The sequence below is a fragment of the Alosa sapidissima genome, chromosome 1 (genome assembly GCF_018492685.1).
Source record: "Alosa sapidissima isolate fAloSap1 chromosome 1, fAloSap1.pri, whole genome shotgun sequence".
Classification (NCBI taxonomy): Eukaryota; Metazoa; Chordata; class Actinopteri; order Clupeiformes; family Clupeidae; genus Alosa; species Alosa sapidissima.
Window position 1 is genome coordinate 18,452,007 of NC_055957.1, and position 20,682 is coordinate 18,472,688.

Genomic DNA, 20,682 nt, shown 5'->3' on the forward strand with positions numbered 1-20,682 from the left:
TGCTCGTCCGCTCACTCGCTCACTCGCTCGTCTCACCCCTCCACATGTTCCTTCTAGCTCACCCTCCCTCCATATCACCGTTTGGTGTCATGCTCACCACCCACACACACACACACACACACAGACACACACACCCTCCATATCACCCTGTTTGGTGTCATGCTCACCACCCACACACACACACACACACACACACACACACACCCTCCGTATCACCCTGTTTGGTGTCATGCTCTCCCTTCCTCTGTACCACCCTGTTTTGTGTCATGCTCTTTTTCTTCCTGTTGTGGGAACTTAACCTGTTTTTGCCTGTGGTCTTGCCTAAGTACTCTTTCCCGGAGTCTCACGTGTGCAGTGTTTTTAGTCTCTTATTCTCACATATGTTTTTGTTCCTCCAAAATCCCAATTATCCTCGGCCTACATTTTACACGCTGGCAGCATTTGTGTCCTTGATGCACCAAATGCAACAAAATGCATGTATAATGATGCAATAAGTGTTGTTTTCTTTATGTGTCCTTATTTGTTATTCTACTCCTTTATCTCTCACCCCCCCCCCTCTCTATTTCTCTCTCTGTCATCATATCTCCCATACTTACTTGTTCTCAACTCACTTTCTGCCTCTCACCTCCTCGTTTGTCTTATGGCTTCTCCTCTCTCTCTCTCTCTCTCTCAGGCGAACAAATTACGCACAAAAACGCTGAAGAACACCCTGAATCCAGTGTGGAATGAGACCCTGGTGTACCATGGCATTACGGCAGCAGACATGACCACTAAAACACTCAGGTGAGCGCTACATCTTCTGCAGCACACTGTAGCCACAGGGCAAAACTTCTTATGTCTGTATACTACAAATCCCACAAGTCTCCCCTCGCCCAGTGCTTACGTTAATGACCAAAGAGCGTTTGACTGAAACGTTAATGACCAAAGAGCATTTGACTGAAACGTTAATGACCAAAGAGCGTTTGACTGAAACTGAAGTGTTTCCTCCTCTGCATAAAAAAACACCTCATCCACATGGCAGAAAGACCTACTGCAACCCTCTCAAAGCCCCCCATCCACCCACCCCAGTGTGTGTGTGTGTTTACTAATACATATGCATGTATCTTTGCGTGAGTGTGTGTGTGTGTGTGTGTGGGGTCTGTGTAGGCAGCCAGGTAGAACATAAGCCTGAGGGAAGAACACAACCCACAACAAGCTCTCCCACACATGACAAAACACAGACACACACAGACACACACACACACACACACACACACACATACAAACACACACACACACACACACTCACACACACAGGCCCTGTCTGTCTCTGTCTCAGCATGTTCTGAGACATCATGTCAAGGACGTGTGCCAAGCGGGTCCTCACTGTGCAAGCCACTAGCCTCTGGCACTGTTCTACACTCTCCGCCTGTGTGGCGCAAAGCTAGAGTGCAAAGAGCAAGCGAGCCCAGTGACGCAGCTGCGCGACTGGACCCAGTGAGCCTGCAGGCGCAGCAGAGGAGGCCTCAGCACGGAGCTCCCTGCCACTGAGGCTCAGTGCAGCATGGCAGCATGGCAGCATGGGAGGGCCACTTTGAGGCCCTCAGAGAGCCCATGGCTATGAGTCTGAGGGGGCAGAGAGACCTAGCCAAAGTGCAGTCATGAGAGAAAGCCCTGGGCTCTGCAGCTGTGCCTAGCCGCCCCCTGGGCTACGGGGGGGATGATGGGCGGCAGGGATCATGCTTAGTCACACGAGTACATACTGGTGCCCATGCCCACAATCCTCCAGTGGACAATACACACACACACACACACTTGTGCACTCACAACCACACACACACACACACTTGTGCACTCACAACCACACACACACACACACACACACACACACACACACTCGCACGCTCACTCCCTCTCACACACACCTCCAGTGGACAATACACACACACACACACTTGCACACGCACGCACGCACACACACACACACACACAGAGACACCGGCAGGCAGCTGTTTAACCAACAAACACTAGGGAATGGAGCAGATGCATTGATTTTCACATCAATGTCAAACACACAAACATGCACACACACACACACACACACACACACACACATGTGCAAAAACAAACAATTACACATATGCACACACTCACAGGCGCACATATGACAATTCAGAGTGACATTTGTGGACAAACATGTGGCAATGTTCCCGTGAGGCCAGAAGAGATTTGTGTGGGTAACTGCAGTTATTGGAAGCGCCGCATGTGGAGGGCCACAGCCCTGGGAAACCGTCAACACCCTGTCAATGTTGTTGTGTCTGGAATTGAGCATGACAGCGCATCTTTCTCTATCCCTCTCTGTCTTCCCCCTCTCTCTCTCTCTCTCTCTCTCTCTCTCTCTCTCTCTCTGAGTCTGTCCCACTGTCTTCCCTCCCTCTCCCTCTCTCTCTCCCTCTCTCTCTCTGAGAGTCCGTCCCACTGTCTTCCCTCCCTCTCTCTCTCTCTCTCCCTCTCTCTATCTCTCCCTCTCTGAGAGTCCGTCCCACATTCGTGGCACAGCTTGCCCCTAATAAAGCAGCACAGAGGTGAGCTCTAGGCTGTAGGCAGCAAACTGGGACTGGGGTAGGCTCGTGCGCCAGATGATCTCACAGCAAGACAGACTAATGATGACAGTCACAGCGCTACAGTTAAAGAAACCAGGCTCAGCATGACACCAGCTACAGCATATGGTGAATGACCATTTCAGATACAGCACTTACAGAGCTGATAACAGTGTTGGTGCTTATTTTAAAAACAATTTGGGTGTTCTATTTAAGGTATGACTGGTTCAAGATAATGCCATTGTTTACTAAGCTATTTACTAATTGACTAAAGAACGCTTCATTTTGTCATCTAAGTTGTTGCTTGATCATTGCATATTCACATAATAAAATGTCTAAGAGACTATAAATGTAACAACATGATCTCATTCTATACATACTGTTCACCAGAAAGATAACTACTTTAGTGGTGAAGACATTCAGCTAAGCCAAAATTTAATTATTGATTTGATTATTCATAATTTATTTATTTTGAATAATTAATATTCATGTAACAACAGTAGAGAAGATAATAAATTGCTGATTACACAATACCAAACGACTGTGAAGTCACTCATAGGTTTGTTGTTGCTTTCAAACTCTGGTATCAGTGGAGTCCTAAAAACAGGTAACAGACACTTTGAGTCTGGCTTCCAGTATCCAATTCATGTAGTATTCACTATACTATACTATACTATACTATACTATACTATACTATATAGTATTTTATACTATACTGTATATCAGTTCATAACCTCCCGTTGGTGTTTTGAAAGACACAGTTTAAGAACATTTATTTGATTTTATTTTTGTCTACTCAGGAGCAGATATACTGAGTGTGCTGAGAGGAGGTTCAAAGTGTTATTGAAGTGAAGGGCCGTTAAGACAGTATTCTTTTTGGACCTACAGTATATACGTAAACAAAATGTCCATATGTTTAAATAAGATGTATTAAAATAAAGTGAAAGAGATTTTGTGAAAGAAGTTTAGAAATTCTTGGCAATATGGCATGTAGTTTTTGCTGTTTGTGGTAACAGGCAGTCCTGCTGGTAGTCTATGGCAGGGGTCCCCAACCTTTTATGTACCATGGACCGATTTGATTCCTATTTTTTTTTTCACGGACCAGCGGGGGGGTTCGGGGGTTCCATGTTCCATATGTGTTGTGCATGCATTACTTGAAAAGAACTAGCTCCAGTTATGTATGAACAGTGAAGATAACGATCTCTTGTGAAAAACGTGAACTTGAAAAAGGGAAAATTGAACAAAATGAACTATGAATATTGAACAACTTGAAGCTACATCTATAAGTGTGAACATGCTTAACAAAATATGGGAACAAAACTAAACGTGCATTACGAATATAATCAGTGGGAGCCCTGCTTGTTTCCCTGCAACAAGAAGCTTCCATCTGGGGGTGATGGAAGACAGTGACACCCTCAGTGTGTTTGAAATGTCCAGTCGATTGCGCAATTTGGTCTTAGTTGCAGTCATTGCCGAAAACCCGGCCTCGCATAGATACGTGGTGGGAAACGTTTTCAGCGCTTTTACGGCTATCTCGGGATATTCTGCTTTGGTTTTGATCCAAAAACCCGCCAGAGAGGTTTCCTTATACACACTCTTAAGACCACCGTCATTTGCTATTTCGATCAACTGCTCTTCCTCCTGCGCTGACAAGTTAGGACTATTCGGGATATTGACAAATGGGTTGCGGACCCACTCATTGGTTTGCCGTGGATCTTTGGAGGATGGGAAGTAACGCTCAAACTTATTTGAAAGCGCAACAAGGTGATCGCGCACCAACTGCGAGAGAAAGGGCCCTGCCTCAGTCTCTCCCCAAACCCCCACTACTGTTTGGAACATATCAAATACACCCTGGTCCACTCGTCGTCCCCACAAATCAAGCTTGGCTTTAAATGCAGCGACTTTATCTGCCAGTTTAAAGACAGTCGTCATTCTCCCCTGGAGTGACAGGTTGAGGTCATTAAGCAACCCGAATGTCACACAGGTAAGCGAGTTTTGACACCCAGTCCTTATCACTAAAATGTGCAGCTAACGGTGACTTTTTTTCTGTAAGAAATCTCTGCAGCGGCTCTCGCAACTCAAACACTCTGGCCAGTGACCTGCTAAAAATGCTTGTTTTTTGTTGCTCATTCTAGCAGTTTAGCTAACTAACTTCGTGTGACACGACACTACCGTTCGCCAAGAACTGATAAAGTGAAGTGAGCTGACCTGAGGCTGCGCAGCGCTGAAGGCAATATGTAAAAGTGTTGAAGGCGGGACAGGCAGACGTAAATAGACCTGGCAAAATGCAAACATGCGTGCAATCAAACAACTGCATATAGGCCTATGCCATGTAAAAACGTGACTTTATGCGAATTCAATTTAGTTTAGTTTGCATGCATTTTTTTTTAAACTCATGTCGTAGGCTACGGCCTGGTTAGGAATGTCCTGCGGCCCGGTGGTTGGGGACCGCTGGTCTATGGAATAATAAAGACATATAGCAGTTAATTAGAACCCAGGCTCAAGGTCAATAGCCATCGATCTCAGCCAGGGCCTTGTTTCCTTATTTAGCTTAGCAGCGGAGTGGAGAGGGTGGCGGAGAGCCCAGTTGCCTCTGGATGATGGGGGCGAGCTGGAATGGGATGCTGCCCCATATGTGAGCCTTCCAGAGAATTTGGCTCCGACCTGCTAATGCGTCAGATCACTCTGCTGTTCCGAGCCTTCTGCTGTTATCGCCTGTCAGGGTGTTTCTGTGTGTGTGTGTGTGTTTGTGTGTGTGTGTGTGTGTGTGTGTGTGTGTGTGAGAGAGAGAGAGAGAGAGAGAGAGAGAGAGAGAGAGTGTGTGTGTGAGTGTCCTAGCACACGTCAGGTAGTGACTAACTGTGCAGAAGGAGCAGGAGTGCGAGAGTGGAGTCAACAGTGTCAAACCGCCCACCTCCACCACGACCAAGCCACATCTTCCACTGCTCTCTCTCTCTTTCTTCCTCTCCCTCTACCACTGCTCTCTCTCTCTTTCCCCTCCCAATGCGCTCCCTCCTTCTCCCCCTCCGTTCTCACACGGCCCCCTCTCTTCCTGCATATGTGTGGAATCTCACATATATCCTCCCCCGATGTACAGATCCGTCATCATTTCCCTGCATCATTCCTCAGGCTGGCCTCTTTCCCCTGGCAGTGCTCTTCACTAATCTCTGAATCACATTCATCTTCAGCACTCTCTTTTCCTTCACATGTCGGAGTTGACCCCTTTCTGTCACCCCTCCTATTCCGTCTTACATGTGTCGAGTCAAACAGAATTGATTAGCTACCGGTAGTTATTGATATGCTAATTTATGAGTGTCTAAATCGCTCCTCTTCTCTCTCTCTCTCTCTCTCTCTCTCTGTCGCCCTCCGTCTTGCAGACTATGTGTGTGTGACATGGATCGACTGGGCCGTAACGAGTTTATTGGCGAAGTGAGGGTTGCTCTCAAGAAACTGAGAGAAGGAGAGAACAAAAAGTACAACATGGGCTTGGAGAGGATCACACAGGTGTGTGTGTGTGTGTGTGTGTGTGTGTGTGTGTGTGTGTGTATGTGCAGGCTCATCTCTGTAAATGAGTTTGACATTTCCCTGTGTGTTAACATCCTTACTGCCTTTTTGCCTTTAGAATAAAGAAAGCAACAACCAAGTGGTAGAGCAGGGTGGTCCGGTGGCTGAGGAGGAGGTGAGTTTTCTGTAAGATTCTCATTTTTTTTACTCCCTGCATTACCTCAATAAAACACAGCAAATGATTGTACAAATGTTGTATTTCTGTAGAACTAAATTATAAAATGCATTAACTTAATATGTATTAATGTGATCACAATTAGATTGGAATTTCAGATTGAAATTTCAGAATTTTAGATTAATATTTCAGAATTTGTGATACTAATACTTTGAGCATTCAGTTATGATTTGTCATTATCTGATCATGTTGAATTTTATTTTACACAAGCACTTTTCACACAACCCAAATTCTAACCTAATACATATTAAAGGCCCGGTTCTATGTCCTTTTGTTGTTAATATGACTGAGGGGGAGCAAGAACTAAGAGATCTGGCAGCCTGTTTAGCACCTCAGCTCACAGAACATTGATTCTGAATGTTCATTAAGCTCTCTGCAGGCAGATGTCTTCACTTCTGGATCCAATGAATTATATTTTAATGTTGTTACGCTTATACGCAAAATGTGTGAGCTATTTTCTGAATGACTGATGATCCTGCGTTAAGACTGCCATCCATCTCTCTGTATGGAGATTTTTCACCCTTCGTTTTCACTTGGGCCAGATGTCCAGATTATGGATCTGCTTGTCTAATTTGTGCGTACTCAGTGACTCATACAGAAAGGCCCATGCAGACACACATACGCACACACACACACACATATATGCACACACACACACACACACACACACACACACACACACACACACACACACACACACTTTCTCTGCTCTTGTTTCTACTGTATTTCTTATTCTCTCTACTTATATATATATTTATTATACACAGAAACGGGTACTTTTAACCAGAGAAAGATCTGTGTATGCGCATCAACTAGCCATTGTAGGGGGGGGGGGGGGGGGTACACTGATACCAGCAGAACACCACCCTGCTGAAAAAACCAGCCTGACCAGCTTGTTGACCAGCTTGTTTGACCACTCTATGATGGTTGACCAGCTAGACCAGCAAATCTCTTGCAAAAACATACCTTCAGCTGGTTTTCCCAGCTTATGAGGGTAATTCAGCTGGTTTTGCTTGTCGTACCACCTCAAGCTGGTCATTTTAGCTGGTGTTGCTGGTCTACACTGCTGGTTTAACTGGCCGTGCCAGCTTATGTTGGTCAAACCAGCATGACCATCTTACACCAACAATGTCAAGCTTGGCAGGCTGGTCACCAGCATGACCATCTTGCACCAGCTGTATCCCACACGACAGGCTGGTCAAACCAGCATGACCAGCTTCCTCAGATATCCAGCTGGTGGTCCAACCAGCTACACCAGCAAAGACCAGCATGAGCTGGAAGAAAACCAGAAAAGACCAGCTAAAACCAGCTAAATCCAGCTACCAGCATAAGCTGGTTTCTAGCTGTTTTTTTCAGCAGTAATCCTTCACCATACACAAATGGCAGAAGCCTGACATGGCAAGATATGTTAGATTTTCATGGTGTCTGACCACAGAATCATTTTAAGCAAGCGGCCCTCTGGCGTCTATGACCTCCACCGCCTTGTGGAACTAATGACACTGTAGCCTGTCTCAATGCTCACAGAAAATGACAAAGGAATTAAGTGATAGCATAGGTTGTTCCGCTCATTTAAAATTAGTGAACTGCTGTGATGTTAATTTTCTAACCCGTGTTAGCTTTGACAGGTGTACTTTTCATATTCAGTGCGTGGTTTTCATTCAAAAAGACGCATGATGGTGACACTTCCTGTACATTGACAAGAAAGGCAGCAAAGAAAATGTATGATGCGATTTAAGTTATGGAGTTTAAAAACTCCAGTAGCTATAGTATAACATGTGAACTAGGGACCTCTTGTAATATCCTTCCAAATTAGTATCTGTTTTATGTGCAGTGGTGATTTACACGTCAATGGAAATGACATCATCTAACTTGGAAACTTCAGACTTGAAAAGATCCATTTCCAGTAAACATAGCTGGGACAGCATACTAATCAAAGGGCATTCAGACCATGCTGAATAAGGGGTGTTTCAGACCTATTCAACTATATGAATTGGTATAATTAATCTGAATGGGTATGTCTGTGTGTATGCACATGGGAATGTATGTTGGAATTTTTTGTCAACAGTACAGCTCGCAAAGACAAACAAAACATGATGATTAAATTTCATCCAGCTGTTCTGTGATCAGATGAGACTGATGAATTTCTTGGTGAAAAATAACCACATTAAATTTCAACGTCATGAATTCAAAGTCTCTCTAATTTCTCTTTTTCTTTCTTTCTCTCTCTCTCTCTCTCTTTCTCTCTCTCTCTCTCTCTCTCTCTGTCTCTCTCTCTCTCTCTCTCTCTCTCTCTCTTTTCCCTCCAGCGTGGTCGTATCCTGGTCTCACTGTGTTACGTGGCAGAGAAGAGCACTCTTTGCGTGGGCATCATACGCTGTGCTCACCTGGCAGCAATGGACTCCAATGGCTACTCAGATCCGTTCGTCAAAATGTGAGTCTTGAACGCATGCAACTCTGTTTGTCTCTTTGGCTCACATCCATTCAGAAACCTCACTGGCAAGAAACGCTCTCTTGCTGTGGAAACATTTGCATATTTTGAAATGTGCAAACTGACGGAACAGAAGAAAGTGAAAATATAATACTTTTAAGTAGCTAATCTAAGACGATTCTAAGTAGCTAATCTAAGAAGATTCTCTTACTTTGATATTAAAACAAATGTATGTGATATCTCTCATAACACACTCCTATCATTTCCATCTCCATAGGCCCCCTCCTTTCCCTGCCCTTTGGTCACAGTGAGAGGCCAGAGGAGACTGAAATGAGTTCCAATGCATGATGTACTAGAGAAATGAATGAGAAAGAGAATGTGATGGAGAATAAAGTGTAGATGCAGGGAAAAGGTAAAAGGGAAATCATATAAAGGGAAATAATGAGAGAGAGGGAGAGAGAGAGAGAGGGAGAGAGAGAGAGAGAGAGAGAGATGCGGTGAATATATTGCACTTCAGTGGTGAGAGGGGCGCAAAGTGAAACACAAAGAGAATGAGTAACTCTGCGTTATGTTTTTATAATTCAAGCACAGTTCTTCTCTCCTCGAGCCGATGAAATAGAGCACGACCGGCCGCGCCAGGCTGTGGAAAAGCTCCAGGAGGGGGGAGCGAAAAAAAAGGATAGAAGGGAAAAAAGGGAAAAAAGACGACGATCGCAGCAGGTTGTAGTTCATTTTCAGCCCGCGTACCTCCCCTCGTTGGTCACCCACAGAAATCTGGCTGCATTCCATCTTCATCTTTCCTCTCCTTTTAGCTTTTTTTTCCCTTTCATCCGTTCATTCTTTTCTTTTTATACTTATCAGCTAGCAAGTCGACGTTAACCTCCAGAGATAGTTCCTCCCTGCGTTGTTTTGCGCGCGCTGAGTATTGATTCGCTTCCTGCTAGTCCAAGGCCTTCACCATGGCAGTGTTTTGATATATCACACTGATAGTCATCTGCAATTTGCCAGTCTCCTTACATCTGTAAAAAGCAGATGGGGGCAGCTCTTTCCCTCAGCCTGACACTTTTCTCTTGTTGATTGTAAGCTTTGACATGCTACGGGGGAGCGCACAAAGGCTCTGTGCTTTCATCTGAGTATCTGCTCTGTCACAGGTCAACTCACACACCGAACTAGTCCACACTAACACCCGCTATGCTATTTACGTAATACAGCCTGCAAATGGGGTTGTGTGTGTGTATGTGTGTGTGCGTGTGTGTTTGTGTTTGCTTGCCTGTGTGTGCGTGTGCATGTGTGTATGCGTGGTGTGTGTCACGTGTGCGTGTGTGTGTGTGTGTGATTTCTGTTGTTTAAGCCTCCTCCTTTAACCTCCACAGTGTAAAGACACATGCAATCCGCTCTGTTGAATCTCGATTAGGAAATCTCCTGATGGGCTGCTGTGTACCTCTCCCTCTCCTGATGGGCTGCTGTGTACCTCTCCCTCTCCTGGGAGTGACTCGCAAGTTGTTTTGGATTGATTTGGCTGCTCACCTTGAAGCCGCTTGAAGTTTTTAAGGAGCTCTCTAGCCTCAGTAATTTGCCTCCTTGTGGAACTAATGTTTCTTCCACTTGCTTCCTCTCTACTCCCTGTGGAAGTGAAGTGGGAAATAAAAAATAAAAAAAGATTCTTCATTTCGGAGAGCAACTCCATTTGAGAGCTCCATCTCCAGGATGGCCATGGCCCAGAATGCACTTGTGCTAGCTTTCAGGTGTGCTCCCATGGTGGGGGGAGGCGTTGAAAGAGTGGTGGTATGAGCAGGAAAACAGACCAGCTGCTCCTGCTGTGGAGTTGCACTGCTAGCAGAAACAGCTTCTTCGTGGGGAGAGGATTAAAGCACCACAGTACAGAATGTTTGCGTGTGTGTGTGTGTGTGTGTGTGTGTGTGTGTGTGTGTTGTGTGTATGTGTATGTATGTGTGTCAGGGAGAGATAAAGCAACATCGTACCCCAGTGAGTTTGTGTGACTGTGGTGTGTGTATGTATCTGTGTATTAATCTATTTCGGGCTTGGTGGGTATGTGTCCATGTGTGCACATGCGTTTGTGAGAGAACCTGTGCTTCTCAGTGATTTACACAGACACAGCGAATAGGTCGTGTAGGTCAAGCCACTAGTATGCACTCATCCTGCATGCTTTAGACACATTATTACCCTACATCACAACACAAGGACCCGGGAGCAGGGCCTCCAGGGCTTATGGGAATGGCTTTATTGAGGCTGGAGGACTTGAATTGATGCATTTGACCGTGGAAAGCCTGGTTGCACATATTCATTTAAATGCACTTATCACTTTTTGTTTGAGCAGCTGAAACAGTTTGAGCGTCTTACTAATGATGTATACAGTTGACACATTCTATGGGCTATCAAGTCAGATTAGAAGCGTGGTGTGCAGAGGTCAGGCTTCCCACTCACACTGAAGTCGTCACTGGTGTAATTGCAGGCTGAGCTGTGAGCGTGAGGGGGGAGCTCAGACTGCCCACCGTCCGCCCCTGAGAGTGTGGATGATTCAGTAGTGAAGGCCGAGGAGTCAAGAGGTCAGGCTCTCTTCCGCCCTCACTGGTCAGGGCCTGCCATCCTCCCTCAGCCCCGAGAGGTCAGACTTATGATACAGGGAGGGCACCAGCTCACTCAACATTAAAACTAACATTTCAACATTTAAACACAAAGTATGGACTTGAAGTAAAAGTTCACAATCTTTGAAGTTTATCTTTTGAAAACCTCAGGACAAACTTTGGAAGAATACTTGCTAGTTAAACTTCAATGCAGAACGCATGTACACTTTAATCTTATAACTTCAAAACTACACAGCCCAAAACTAATCTTTAATCATCACCGTTTAGGAACACAATCACTTAATCACAACTTAATCACCTCTGCATCTTAAGTCTTACAGCACCGCTCAGGATCCTGACTCGCATTACGACTCACATTATAAATCAGACTCCCTAGCTCTCAACTCTTAAAACATACTTGGGTTTCCATTAGAGGAACTCGGGGGTAGATTTACTGGGTCCTCGACCATTTGCACGAGTTTCCATTACTGGAACATTCCCATAAAGATGATTTTCGAGAACTCCTATGGGACTGAAACTAGTACAGTACCTACCGAATGAATAAATGTCTGGTAAAAATGGGCTTTAATTTAAATCTCAAAACAAATTTGAAGTTTTTGCCTGAAATTGCACCGTGCCTATTTGCAAGGGCATTGTTCCCACCTCTTTTGGGGCCTACCATCAAATGTTGGACCTCTATAGAAAGCTGAGAACCTCTAGTTTTACCTCTAGGAAACAGTCAAAATAAATGTGTGATGTACTCACAAAGAGTTACAGAGGCTAGAATATAGTTTTTTCTTTCTGCCGGATTACAAGCATCTCTGTACTGACCACATTTCATCCCTCTAGGTCACTTGATATAACTTAGAAACACAACTGAGCCCTAGCACCAGGTCTTGTGAAGTTGTGTGCAAAAGTAGATCAATATAGAATGAAAATATGAGTGCTTTAGACTATAATTTGCCAAGGTATGCTCATGCGTTTTGTGGAAACTCCCCATAGGACTTTTTGTTATCCAAAATGTATACTGACAATCAAATGCTTACTGCACATGAACCCCTTTGTGTAGAAGCATAATCCTGGTCTCAAATGAAAGGTAACACTTTGAGGTTTCTTGTGAACTATTTAGATTGTATGTCAGGTGTTCTGATATAGACTGACTATACAAAATATGGAATAATTACAAAAAAGTCTCTATTTTAGATGATAGATAGATAGATAGATACTTTATTGATCCAGGGGAAATTCATTTTTGCATTTACTTTGTTGGTTCAATGAGTGTGTATAAGATAGACTATACATCTGTACAACTAATATTGGATAACACAACATGAAGATTCAATTTCTATGGAGTCTTGTGAATATTTCAGTACCCAATATGTTGCATCTACTTATTGTGCTGCAGCTACACTGCAGCCAGAAGTCAGGGTAGCACCAAAAGCGGAGGGGGGGGGGGGCATTTTGGATCAAATTTAATTGAGACATAATAAGATTAATCTGAGAATGTAAAGCACTATACAGATTGTACATGAAAAAAGTTGTCATTTTTGGATTCCCAAGAGCTTTGTAAAGGTTTGAAATGGTGTATAACATTACTATGCTACATAGCAATATGGTGCATACAATTGACAAATGTTGGGGGGGGGGGTGGGGGTAACCGTCCCGCCGGCGGGACACTGAAAGTTATGTGGTTTTTAACTAATCAGAATTGTGTTGATATATACATTTATTAAGTAATTACAAATGAAACCTACATAATGCAACAATTAATTTGGAAAATAATGGGGTGCTCACGGTCCTGGGTGCTGTTGGTCCTCCTGGGTGCTGTTGGTCCTCCTGGTGCTGTTGGTCCTCCTGGTGCTGTTGGTTCTCCTGTGCACGGTTGGTTCTCCTATGCGCTGTTGGTCCTCCTGGTGCTGTTGGTTCTCCTGGGTGCTGTTGGTTCTCCTGTGCGCTGTAGGTTCTCCTGTGCGCTCTTGGTTCTCCTGTGCGCTGTTGGTTCTCCTGGGTGCTGTTGGTCCTCCTGGTGCTGTTGCTCAGAGCCAGCTGCCCATCACCCCTGGTCGGCCTATTAAACAGTACTTAATCACAATGCAAATTGCCAGTGCCGCTCACCCAGCCAGGTGACGCATTTGTTTTTGAAGTCGTGAAATATCAAGCCATTATAACCTGCCATCAAACAGACTGAAATATCACCAGGCTATTAGCACTCGGCGCTAGCGCAAGAAAAGCGTGACAGCGTGACAGTCGGGAGAAAGAGAACGTGAGTGAGAGAGATGAAGAGAGAGGGATGAAAGTGTGGAGTGGTACAAGTGCTGAGTAAGCAACACAGGCCTGCCAGACGCGAGCACTCATAGCCCAATTTTCTCCCTTTCCCCTCTTCCACTCGCTTTTGCCTTCTTTCATCCTGTTGTACCCGTTCACCAAACAGGCCCTGCTTTACATGAAATCTCTATTTGCTCTCATTCTATCGCTTTCCCTCCCTCCGCCCACCTGCGGGATTTTACTCAGTTTCAGTTCGCTCTTTCCTCTTTGACATTTCCTGCTGCCAGTTCTCCAGTTATGCACACAGAAGAGCTCATGAAGTCTCTCTGCTCTCCCTCACTCTCTTCTATCTCTCACTCTCTGCTCTCTCTCTCTCTCTCTCTCTTACTCACACACACACACTTATTCTCTCAATTCTATCTCTCTCATGTTTATCCTTTTCCTCACCCTGCAACTTAATCTTGCATTCTTCTCTCTCTCTCTCTTTTTCTGTGTGTGTGAGGGATAGTGTTGTAAAATGTCATCTAATGTTCTCATTTTCTAAATGAAACTCAACGAGAAAAGGTCCATAGCCCACTGGGGTCTCCTTCTGTGTGTCTGTGTGTCTCTATCTGCATTGCTTTAGGTCACACACTTCCCATTCTCATCTCTCTCTCTTCCTCTCTCTCTCCTGATTATCATCTCTTTCTCACCCTTTTCTGACTTCTGAAGGAAATAAGTTTGTAACAAGGCTGTCTCTCTTGTTCGTCCTTGAGTTCTTTTCCCTCTTTAGAATTTGCGTGAGTGTTCCGTCTGACGCTCTGTCTTTGTTCTGTCTGCTCCCTTGTTCTGCTGGTGTTTTAATGTCAGAAGACAAAACTCGCTGATCATTTCCTTTGATGTTCCGAAGGCAATGTGAAGTCCTGCTCCCCTTTGCAAGGGAAATGTTTGAACAGGCATGGCGGTGTCCGTGGATTTTGACGATTTTCTTTTTCACCCTTCTCTTTCTTACACAGCGTTTTACAGCCTGACATGGGTAAGAAGTCCAAGTACAAAACTACAGTGAAGAAGAAAACTCTCAACCCAGAGTTTAATGAGGTCAGTCATTTTCCACCTCCACTGTCATTTTCTACCCAACTCTTCAGACACACAGAATAAATAGTACAATGCAATAGATACAGTAAGTGTCCCACCACAGTCTAACTTTGTGACTTGAAAAGCACAAAGGATTTGTAATAATAACAGAAATAAGCTTTCATTAATTCAGACTCAAAGTCTGAAAGTCTGAATAGATCAATCTGTTCTCAGCTACAAGTTTTTGTGGTTCCTAATGTTTGATTAAATTTATCAGAAAATAGCACACACACAAAAATGCTGATTTATAGAAGAAGCTTAGCAATTCAGAAGAGCATGCATGGCTAAACTAATCATGAACGCTTTGCGGGTCTGAAAATGTCTCTGAGCAAACAGTGTGTCTTTGACAGTGTCTCTGTAACATCATCTGCCCTCCTAGGAGTTTTTCTATGAGGTTCCCAAAGACCAACTAGCAAAGAAGACCCTGGAGATCTCTGTATGGGACTATGACCTTGGATTGAGCAATGACTTCATAGGTGTGTGTCTTAAAATATCAAGTAATAATTTCATAATGAACAATGCATGTCCCCCAAAACCAAGTCCTGTAGTAATTTACTTACAGTATCCTGTCAGTGCAAACAAGTACAGTGATGTTTTCATTCCAAAATGGCAGTTTATATTGCGTCCAAGTTGTCTGTAATGGATATCAGCTTTGCACTGCCTTAAGGATAAACTAAGCTATATCAAATCTGCTTTTTGTCAGATAAGCAATCAGTGATTGTACTGTTCTTCAATACTAAATTATTTACGACAGCCATCAAGTACAGAATCACTCATACTATTGAGATAGAGTGGACTGCTAACCTTGACCCTGTGATGAAGATAGCTCTTTTTAAAGGAGAATTCCGGTGTGATATTGACCTAAAGTGTGTTGAAACATGATACCGAGAACGTATGACTCATAGCCCATCTCGGCTTGTCCCCTGCACTCCAAAATCTGGCGCTAGTTAGCCGATGCTACCAACAGCTTTTTCAATGGTGGTGCTTCGGCATCGGGCTAGCCATGCAAATAAATCACTGTTTTACACCATTTACGAGGCTCAATGTATCTCCACACTTCATTGGTAGACTTCCGAGGGCCCTGACATTTAAAACGAGCATGGATTGAAATGCATGGATTCCAGTTGCTGCTACTGGAAGAAACTGGAATCCATGCATTTCCACTGAATTATTTTTGGAATCTGATCCCTAATCATACCTGTTCATTTTTACTCGTCGCTCGACTTATCGTGACTAAATTCAAGATGGCTGCAAACGCTAAACTTCGTTAAGATACTGTCTGCATAAATTATCTTGTAAGTAAACTACCAGTGCTTTTTCAAAGTTCTTAATGTCTCGTTTTAAATGTCAGGGCCCTCGGAAGTCTACCAATGAAGTGTGGAGATACATTAAGCCTCGTAAATGGTGTAAAACAGTGATTTATTTGCATGGCTAGCCCGATGCCGAAGCACCACCATTGAAAAAGCTGTTGGTAGCATCGGCTAACTAGCACCAGATTTTGGAGTGCAGGGGACAAGCCGAGATGGGCTATGATACATACGTTCACACTCGGTATCATGTTTCAACACACTTTAGGTCAATATCACACCGGAATTCTCCTTTAAGCAAAGCCATTGATGATAAACATGGAGCTGAAAGGACAGTGGGAAGAAGTGGCCGTATTGAACATGGGGCTCATTGGCAGCCAGTGCTTTGTTTGTGCACCTTTACAAAGTAACACAAATCCCAATGTGTCCTTTACATTGTATGTGCCTCTTGCAGTCATACTAACTCTAACAACATTGTCAATAAGCTTGGTTAGGCATACAATAATTTGCGATAGGCACATTTATTCTCAAAATCCCTTTAGTTGTATTAATGGGTTTTAACTGGCATTAAACTATGACAATGTAACCCTTTACAAGGCATAGGAAGAGAGCTAAATGGATCATCATATGGTGATAAGATGTGGTGGGTCTTTGTGTGTGAGATAAAAAATGTTTGTTTTTAGTGTGTGTGTGTGCGTGTGTGTGCCTATGTATTTGTGAGGAGGGGTTGGTATACGTTATAAATATGGAGAGGTTGGTTTGCACTGCGTGGCAGATGGGTGAGGATTATAGGAAGGTAAACTGAGGCGATGGGAGGACGCGGCACAGGGAGGAGGAGTGAAGGAGAGGATGAGGAATGGATTTGGAGAAGAAAGGGGAGAGAGGGAAAGAGAGAAAAAACAGAAAAGATAAATATGTTTTGCTCAGAAGGGTGGTTTTGGAATTGACATGAACTATCTGCAATTGCTTTCAAACCTTCTGACAGCTTAATACTCAGTGACACAACTGCATCGAGAGAATGTTTGTGTGTGTGTGTGTGTTTGTGTGTGTGTGTGTGTGTGTGTGTGTGTGTGTGTGTGTGTGTGGTTCCTAGTCTGTAAGCAGGCAGTGGTGAAACACTTTGATATGAAAGCTGTTTCCTGAAGGGAAGCTCCCCCCACCACTGCTCATGTTGCTTGATCCTACAGTACACACACACACACACACACACACACACAAACACACACACACACACACACAGCATCAATGTTATGTGTATACATGCAAAACATTTGCACTTCACTTAAACATAACATCTACACAACATCTACAACTGTACACCAATTCAGTGTAGGGAAGCTCCCCCACCACTGCCCATGTTTCCAAGTTGCTTGATCCTATGTTACACACAACACACACACACACACACACACACACACACACACACACACACACACACACACACACACACACACACACCAGACATACACACACAAACACATACGCCCTTGAGCAAACACAACCATCAATTCACTTTCATGCCTACCTCATGCCAAGCATTGCGTAAGCCCTTTCAGTTGATTTATGTCCAGGCCCACAACCCATGAAAACAAAGAGATAAAGAATTAGACAAATAAATCAAGCAAACTTTCAGAGCTCACATAGATTAACAGAAGAGAAAGAATAGAAGAAAAAAAGAGAGAATGAGTGAAACAGAGAATGAATTAGGGAGGGAAAGAAAGAGAGAGAGAGAGAGATGGACCGGAAGAGAGAGCAGAGACTTGGTGTTAAGTCTAAATTGATAACACAGCCCTCTACCCATTCCTCTCAGAGAGACAGATATGAAGTGCTTGTTTATGGCTCATTTAGATGAATGGCTGGTGTTGCTGTTGCCAAAGCATTATGTGTCAGGCTGCCACCCAATCAATTTGATTTAAGAGGAATGAGGGACAGAGAGAGGGAGAGAGAGAGAGGGAGAAAGAGAGAGATAGAGAAAGATAGACAGAGAGGGAGAGAGAGAGATGGAGAGAGAGAGATGGAGAAAGATAGACAGAGAGAGGGAGAGAGAGAGATGGAGAAAGATAAACGGCGAGTAAAGTAATAGGATGAGATTGGAGGATTATGATGAGGTATTGAGGAAGAGATGAGACAAGTGTCAGAGTGCTGATTGGAGCTATTAGACATGAACTGCGTTTGACAAATACATACTACAGATACTGTAGTAGTTATGTAGTGTCCAACTTTTGTTCCCTCGTATCACCTCTGTCTCTATCACTCATGTTTCTGAATCTCTCGGGTTCTTTTATTCTTCTCATTGTCTTTTCCTTTTCTTTTTTTCTGTTGTCTTCTTTCAATAGTCATTTCTATTCCTCTTTTTTATTTTCCTCTGTCCCAGACTCTGTCTATCTCTCAGTCTCCCATCATTTCTGTCCTCATTTTTACCTCCTCTCTCCTCCTCTGTCGCCTCTGCACTCATCTTTTCACCATCTGCTCCTTCTCTCTCTCTCTCTCTCTCTCTCTCTCTCTCTCCATTACCTCACCTCTTGTGTTGCAGGCGTCACACGTGTTACTCATTTATCATGAACGCCCCCGGGGTCTTTGGGCCTTCCATATTGATTGTGTGTGTGTGTGTGTGTGTGTGTGTGTGTGTGTGTGTGTGTGTGTGTGTTTGTCTACCTATGTGTATGTGTGGAGATGTGTGTGGGTGGGAAGGAGACAGGAAAGGTACGTGAGGGGCCTGCATAAACACCCCAACCTGCACACCTTGTTCAACCAGGCGTTGATTCCCTACGTTGGATCGGGCAGACAGAGAATCGACTTTTTTTGTGTGTGTGTGCGTGCATGTGTGTGCGTGCGTGCGTGCGTGCGTGCATACGTGTGTGTGTGTGTGTGTGTGTGTGTGTGTGTGTGTGTGTGTGTCTGTGGAAGGGAGTGCAAGTTGCGTGAATTTGGATTGCTGGTGCATAACTTTAAATGCACAGTCACTGAGCCAACAGATGGTAATTAGCCTCAGTGAGGGTCCTCTCTCTCCATCTCAACTTCCTTTTCTTTAATTCAATCTTTGGAATTAGCACTCAAACTCCCTCTGTATATCTCTCTCTCTCTCAACCTCATTTGGACTTCCTGCTCCAGTTCCCTTAAAGCTCTTCCTCTCTCTCTCTCTCTCTCTCTCTCTCTCGTCCTCCTCATAATCTGCTCACTCAATGTCCTTCTCCTGGGGATCCCCTCTTTTCTCCGTCTCTCTGTCTCACTCTTCCTCATGCCTTCCTTTCTTCACTCACTCTCCTATTTCCCTCACTTTATTTTCTGAATAGTAATCCCGGAGGTTGTCAGTACAGCACATCCTCTTTAAACTCCTTTAATTCCAGTGGCACTCACTTATGCTCCTCTCTCTCTCTCTCTCTCTCTCTCTCTCTCTCTCTCTCTCTCTCTCTCTCTCTCTCTCTCTCTCTCTCTCTCTGTCAGGTGGTGTGGAGCTGGGCATCAATGCTAAAGGGGAGAAGCTGAAACACTGGTTTGAGTGTCTGAAATTTGGAGGGAAGAAAGTGGAGTACTGGCATGCACTTACACAACAAGGGGCTCCTAGCAGTGATTAACCACACACACACACACACACACACACACACACACACACACACACACACACACACACACAGTTTTTAAGTGCATTGTAAAGTAAAAATAATAATGAGGTAATGGAGTAATAATATTTATATGCAATAACTGATAATAATGACACTGATAATAATGTTTTATTAACCAAATAATTATAAGCAAAATTCTAAAACTGTCTCAGTAAACAGAAAAAGAGCAGATTGAAAGAGAGCACAGCGTTACTGTGATGTTACGTGAAGAGAAGTTGTCTGACTTGTCCAAAGTGTTGGCACAGTTCTCCCACACTCGTTTTACTACCATTGCTTTCTTTCCTTCTAGCTTTTCTGGTTGTTGTCTTTTTTACATTTCTATGTGGGACTGTACTCTGTCTTGTGACTCGGCCTCTTTGATCTGTTCAGTGTGATGTGTAAAAGACTATTACACAGTACCTACTGTGTTATTACCACCCTACTAACACTATGTCCTGGTTGGCTCAGTGGTAATACTTGTTTCACTACAGTTGTGGGTGCCGTGTTGGTGGCGTCAAACAAAAGCACAATGTCTCTCCTTTGGACCATGTTCATCTGTGTACCTGTTTGTACTATGTATAATCTGTCTCTCTCTGTGTGTGTGTGTGTGTGTGTGTGTGTGTGTGCCTGTGTGTGCTAGTGTGTATGTGTGTGTGTGTTTCTATTCAGAATCCCTGTAGCAAAGTGCAAAGTGGGACTAAAGCACAAACGGCCTTCTCCAGTTGAAATGGAATGAATCAATATGAAATGAACACATGAATTAGGTACCTTTCTGGGAAACAGGAAGATGGACAGACAGAGAGAGGGCTGGGGAGAAATGGGGGGGAAGAGGAAGTCAGAGAGAGAGAGAGAGAAAATATGCAGCCTTGGTCAGGCTGCTTGGGGCATCCATCAGTCTGTCCTGTTTGGCAGAGATTGCTGTCCAGCAAACCCGACAATAAGAGGACACCAGATTTGTGAGGCCAGACTGCAGAAATCCTCTTTCTCCATTTCCCCCCATTGTTGTGTATGGATGGCTCCTCAGGGTTGGCCCCATTTTATTTATGCTCAGATCAAAGAGGATT

The 20,682-nt window shown here is 44.1% G+C and overlaps 1 protein-coding gene across 1 annotated transcript in view; it reads left to right on the top strand.

The window, feature by feature from the left end:
- doc2d (double C2-like domains, delta) overlaps positions 1 to 20,010 on the top strand; it is a 33,631-nt gene extending 13,621 nt beyond the window's left edge. Inside the window, exons 5-11 of the mRNA XM_042104395.1 lie at positions 674 to 783; positions 5,957 to 6,083; positions 6,202 to 6,258; positions 8,625 to 8,749; positions 14,592 to 14,673; positions 15,089 to 15,185; positions 19,461 to 20,010. Coding sequence (XP_041960329.1) covers positions 674 to 783; positions 5,957 to 6,083; positions 6,202 to 6,258; positions 8,625 to 8,749; positions 14,592 to 14,673; positions 15,089 to 15,185; positions 19,461 to 19,591 — 729 coding nt within the window. The 3' untranslated portion in view covers positions 19,592 to 20,010. The remainder of the gene's footprint in view (positions 1 to 673; positions 784 to 5,956; positions 6,084 to 6,201; positions 6,259 to 8,624; positions 8,750 to 14,591; positions 14,674 to 15,088; positions 15,186 to 19,460) is intronic.
- The last annotated feature ends 672 nt before the right edge of the window (positions 20,011 to 20,682 follow it).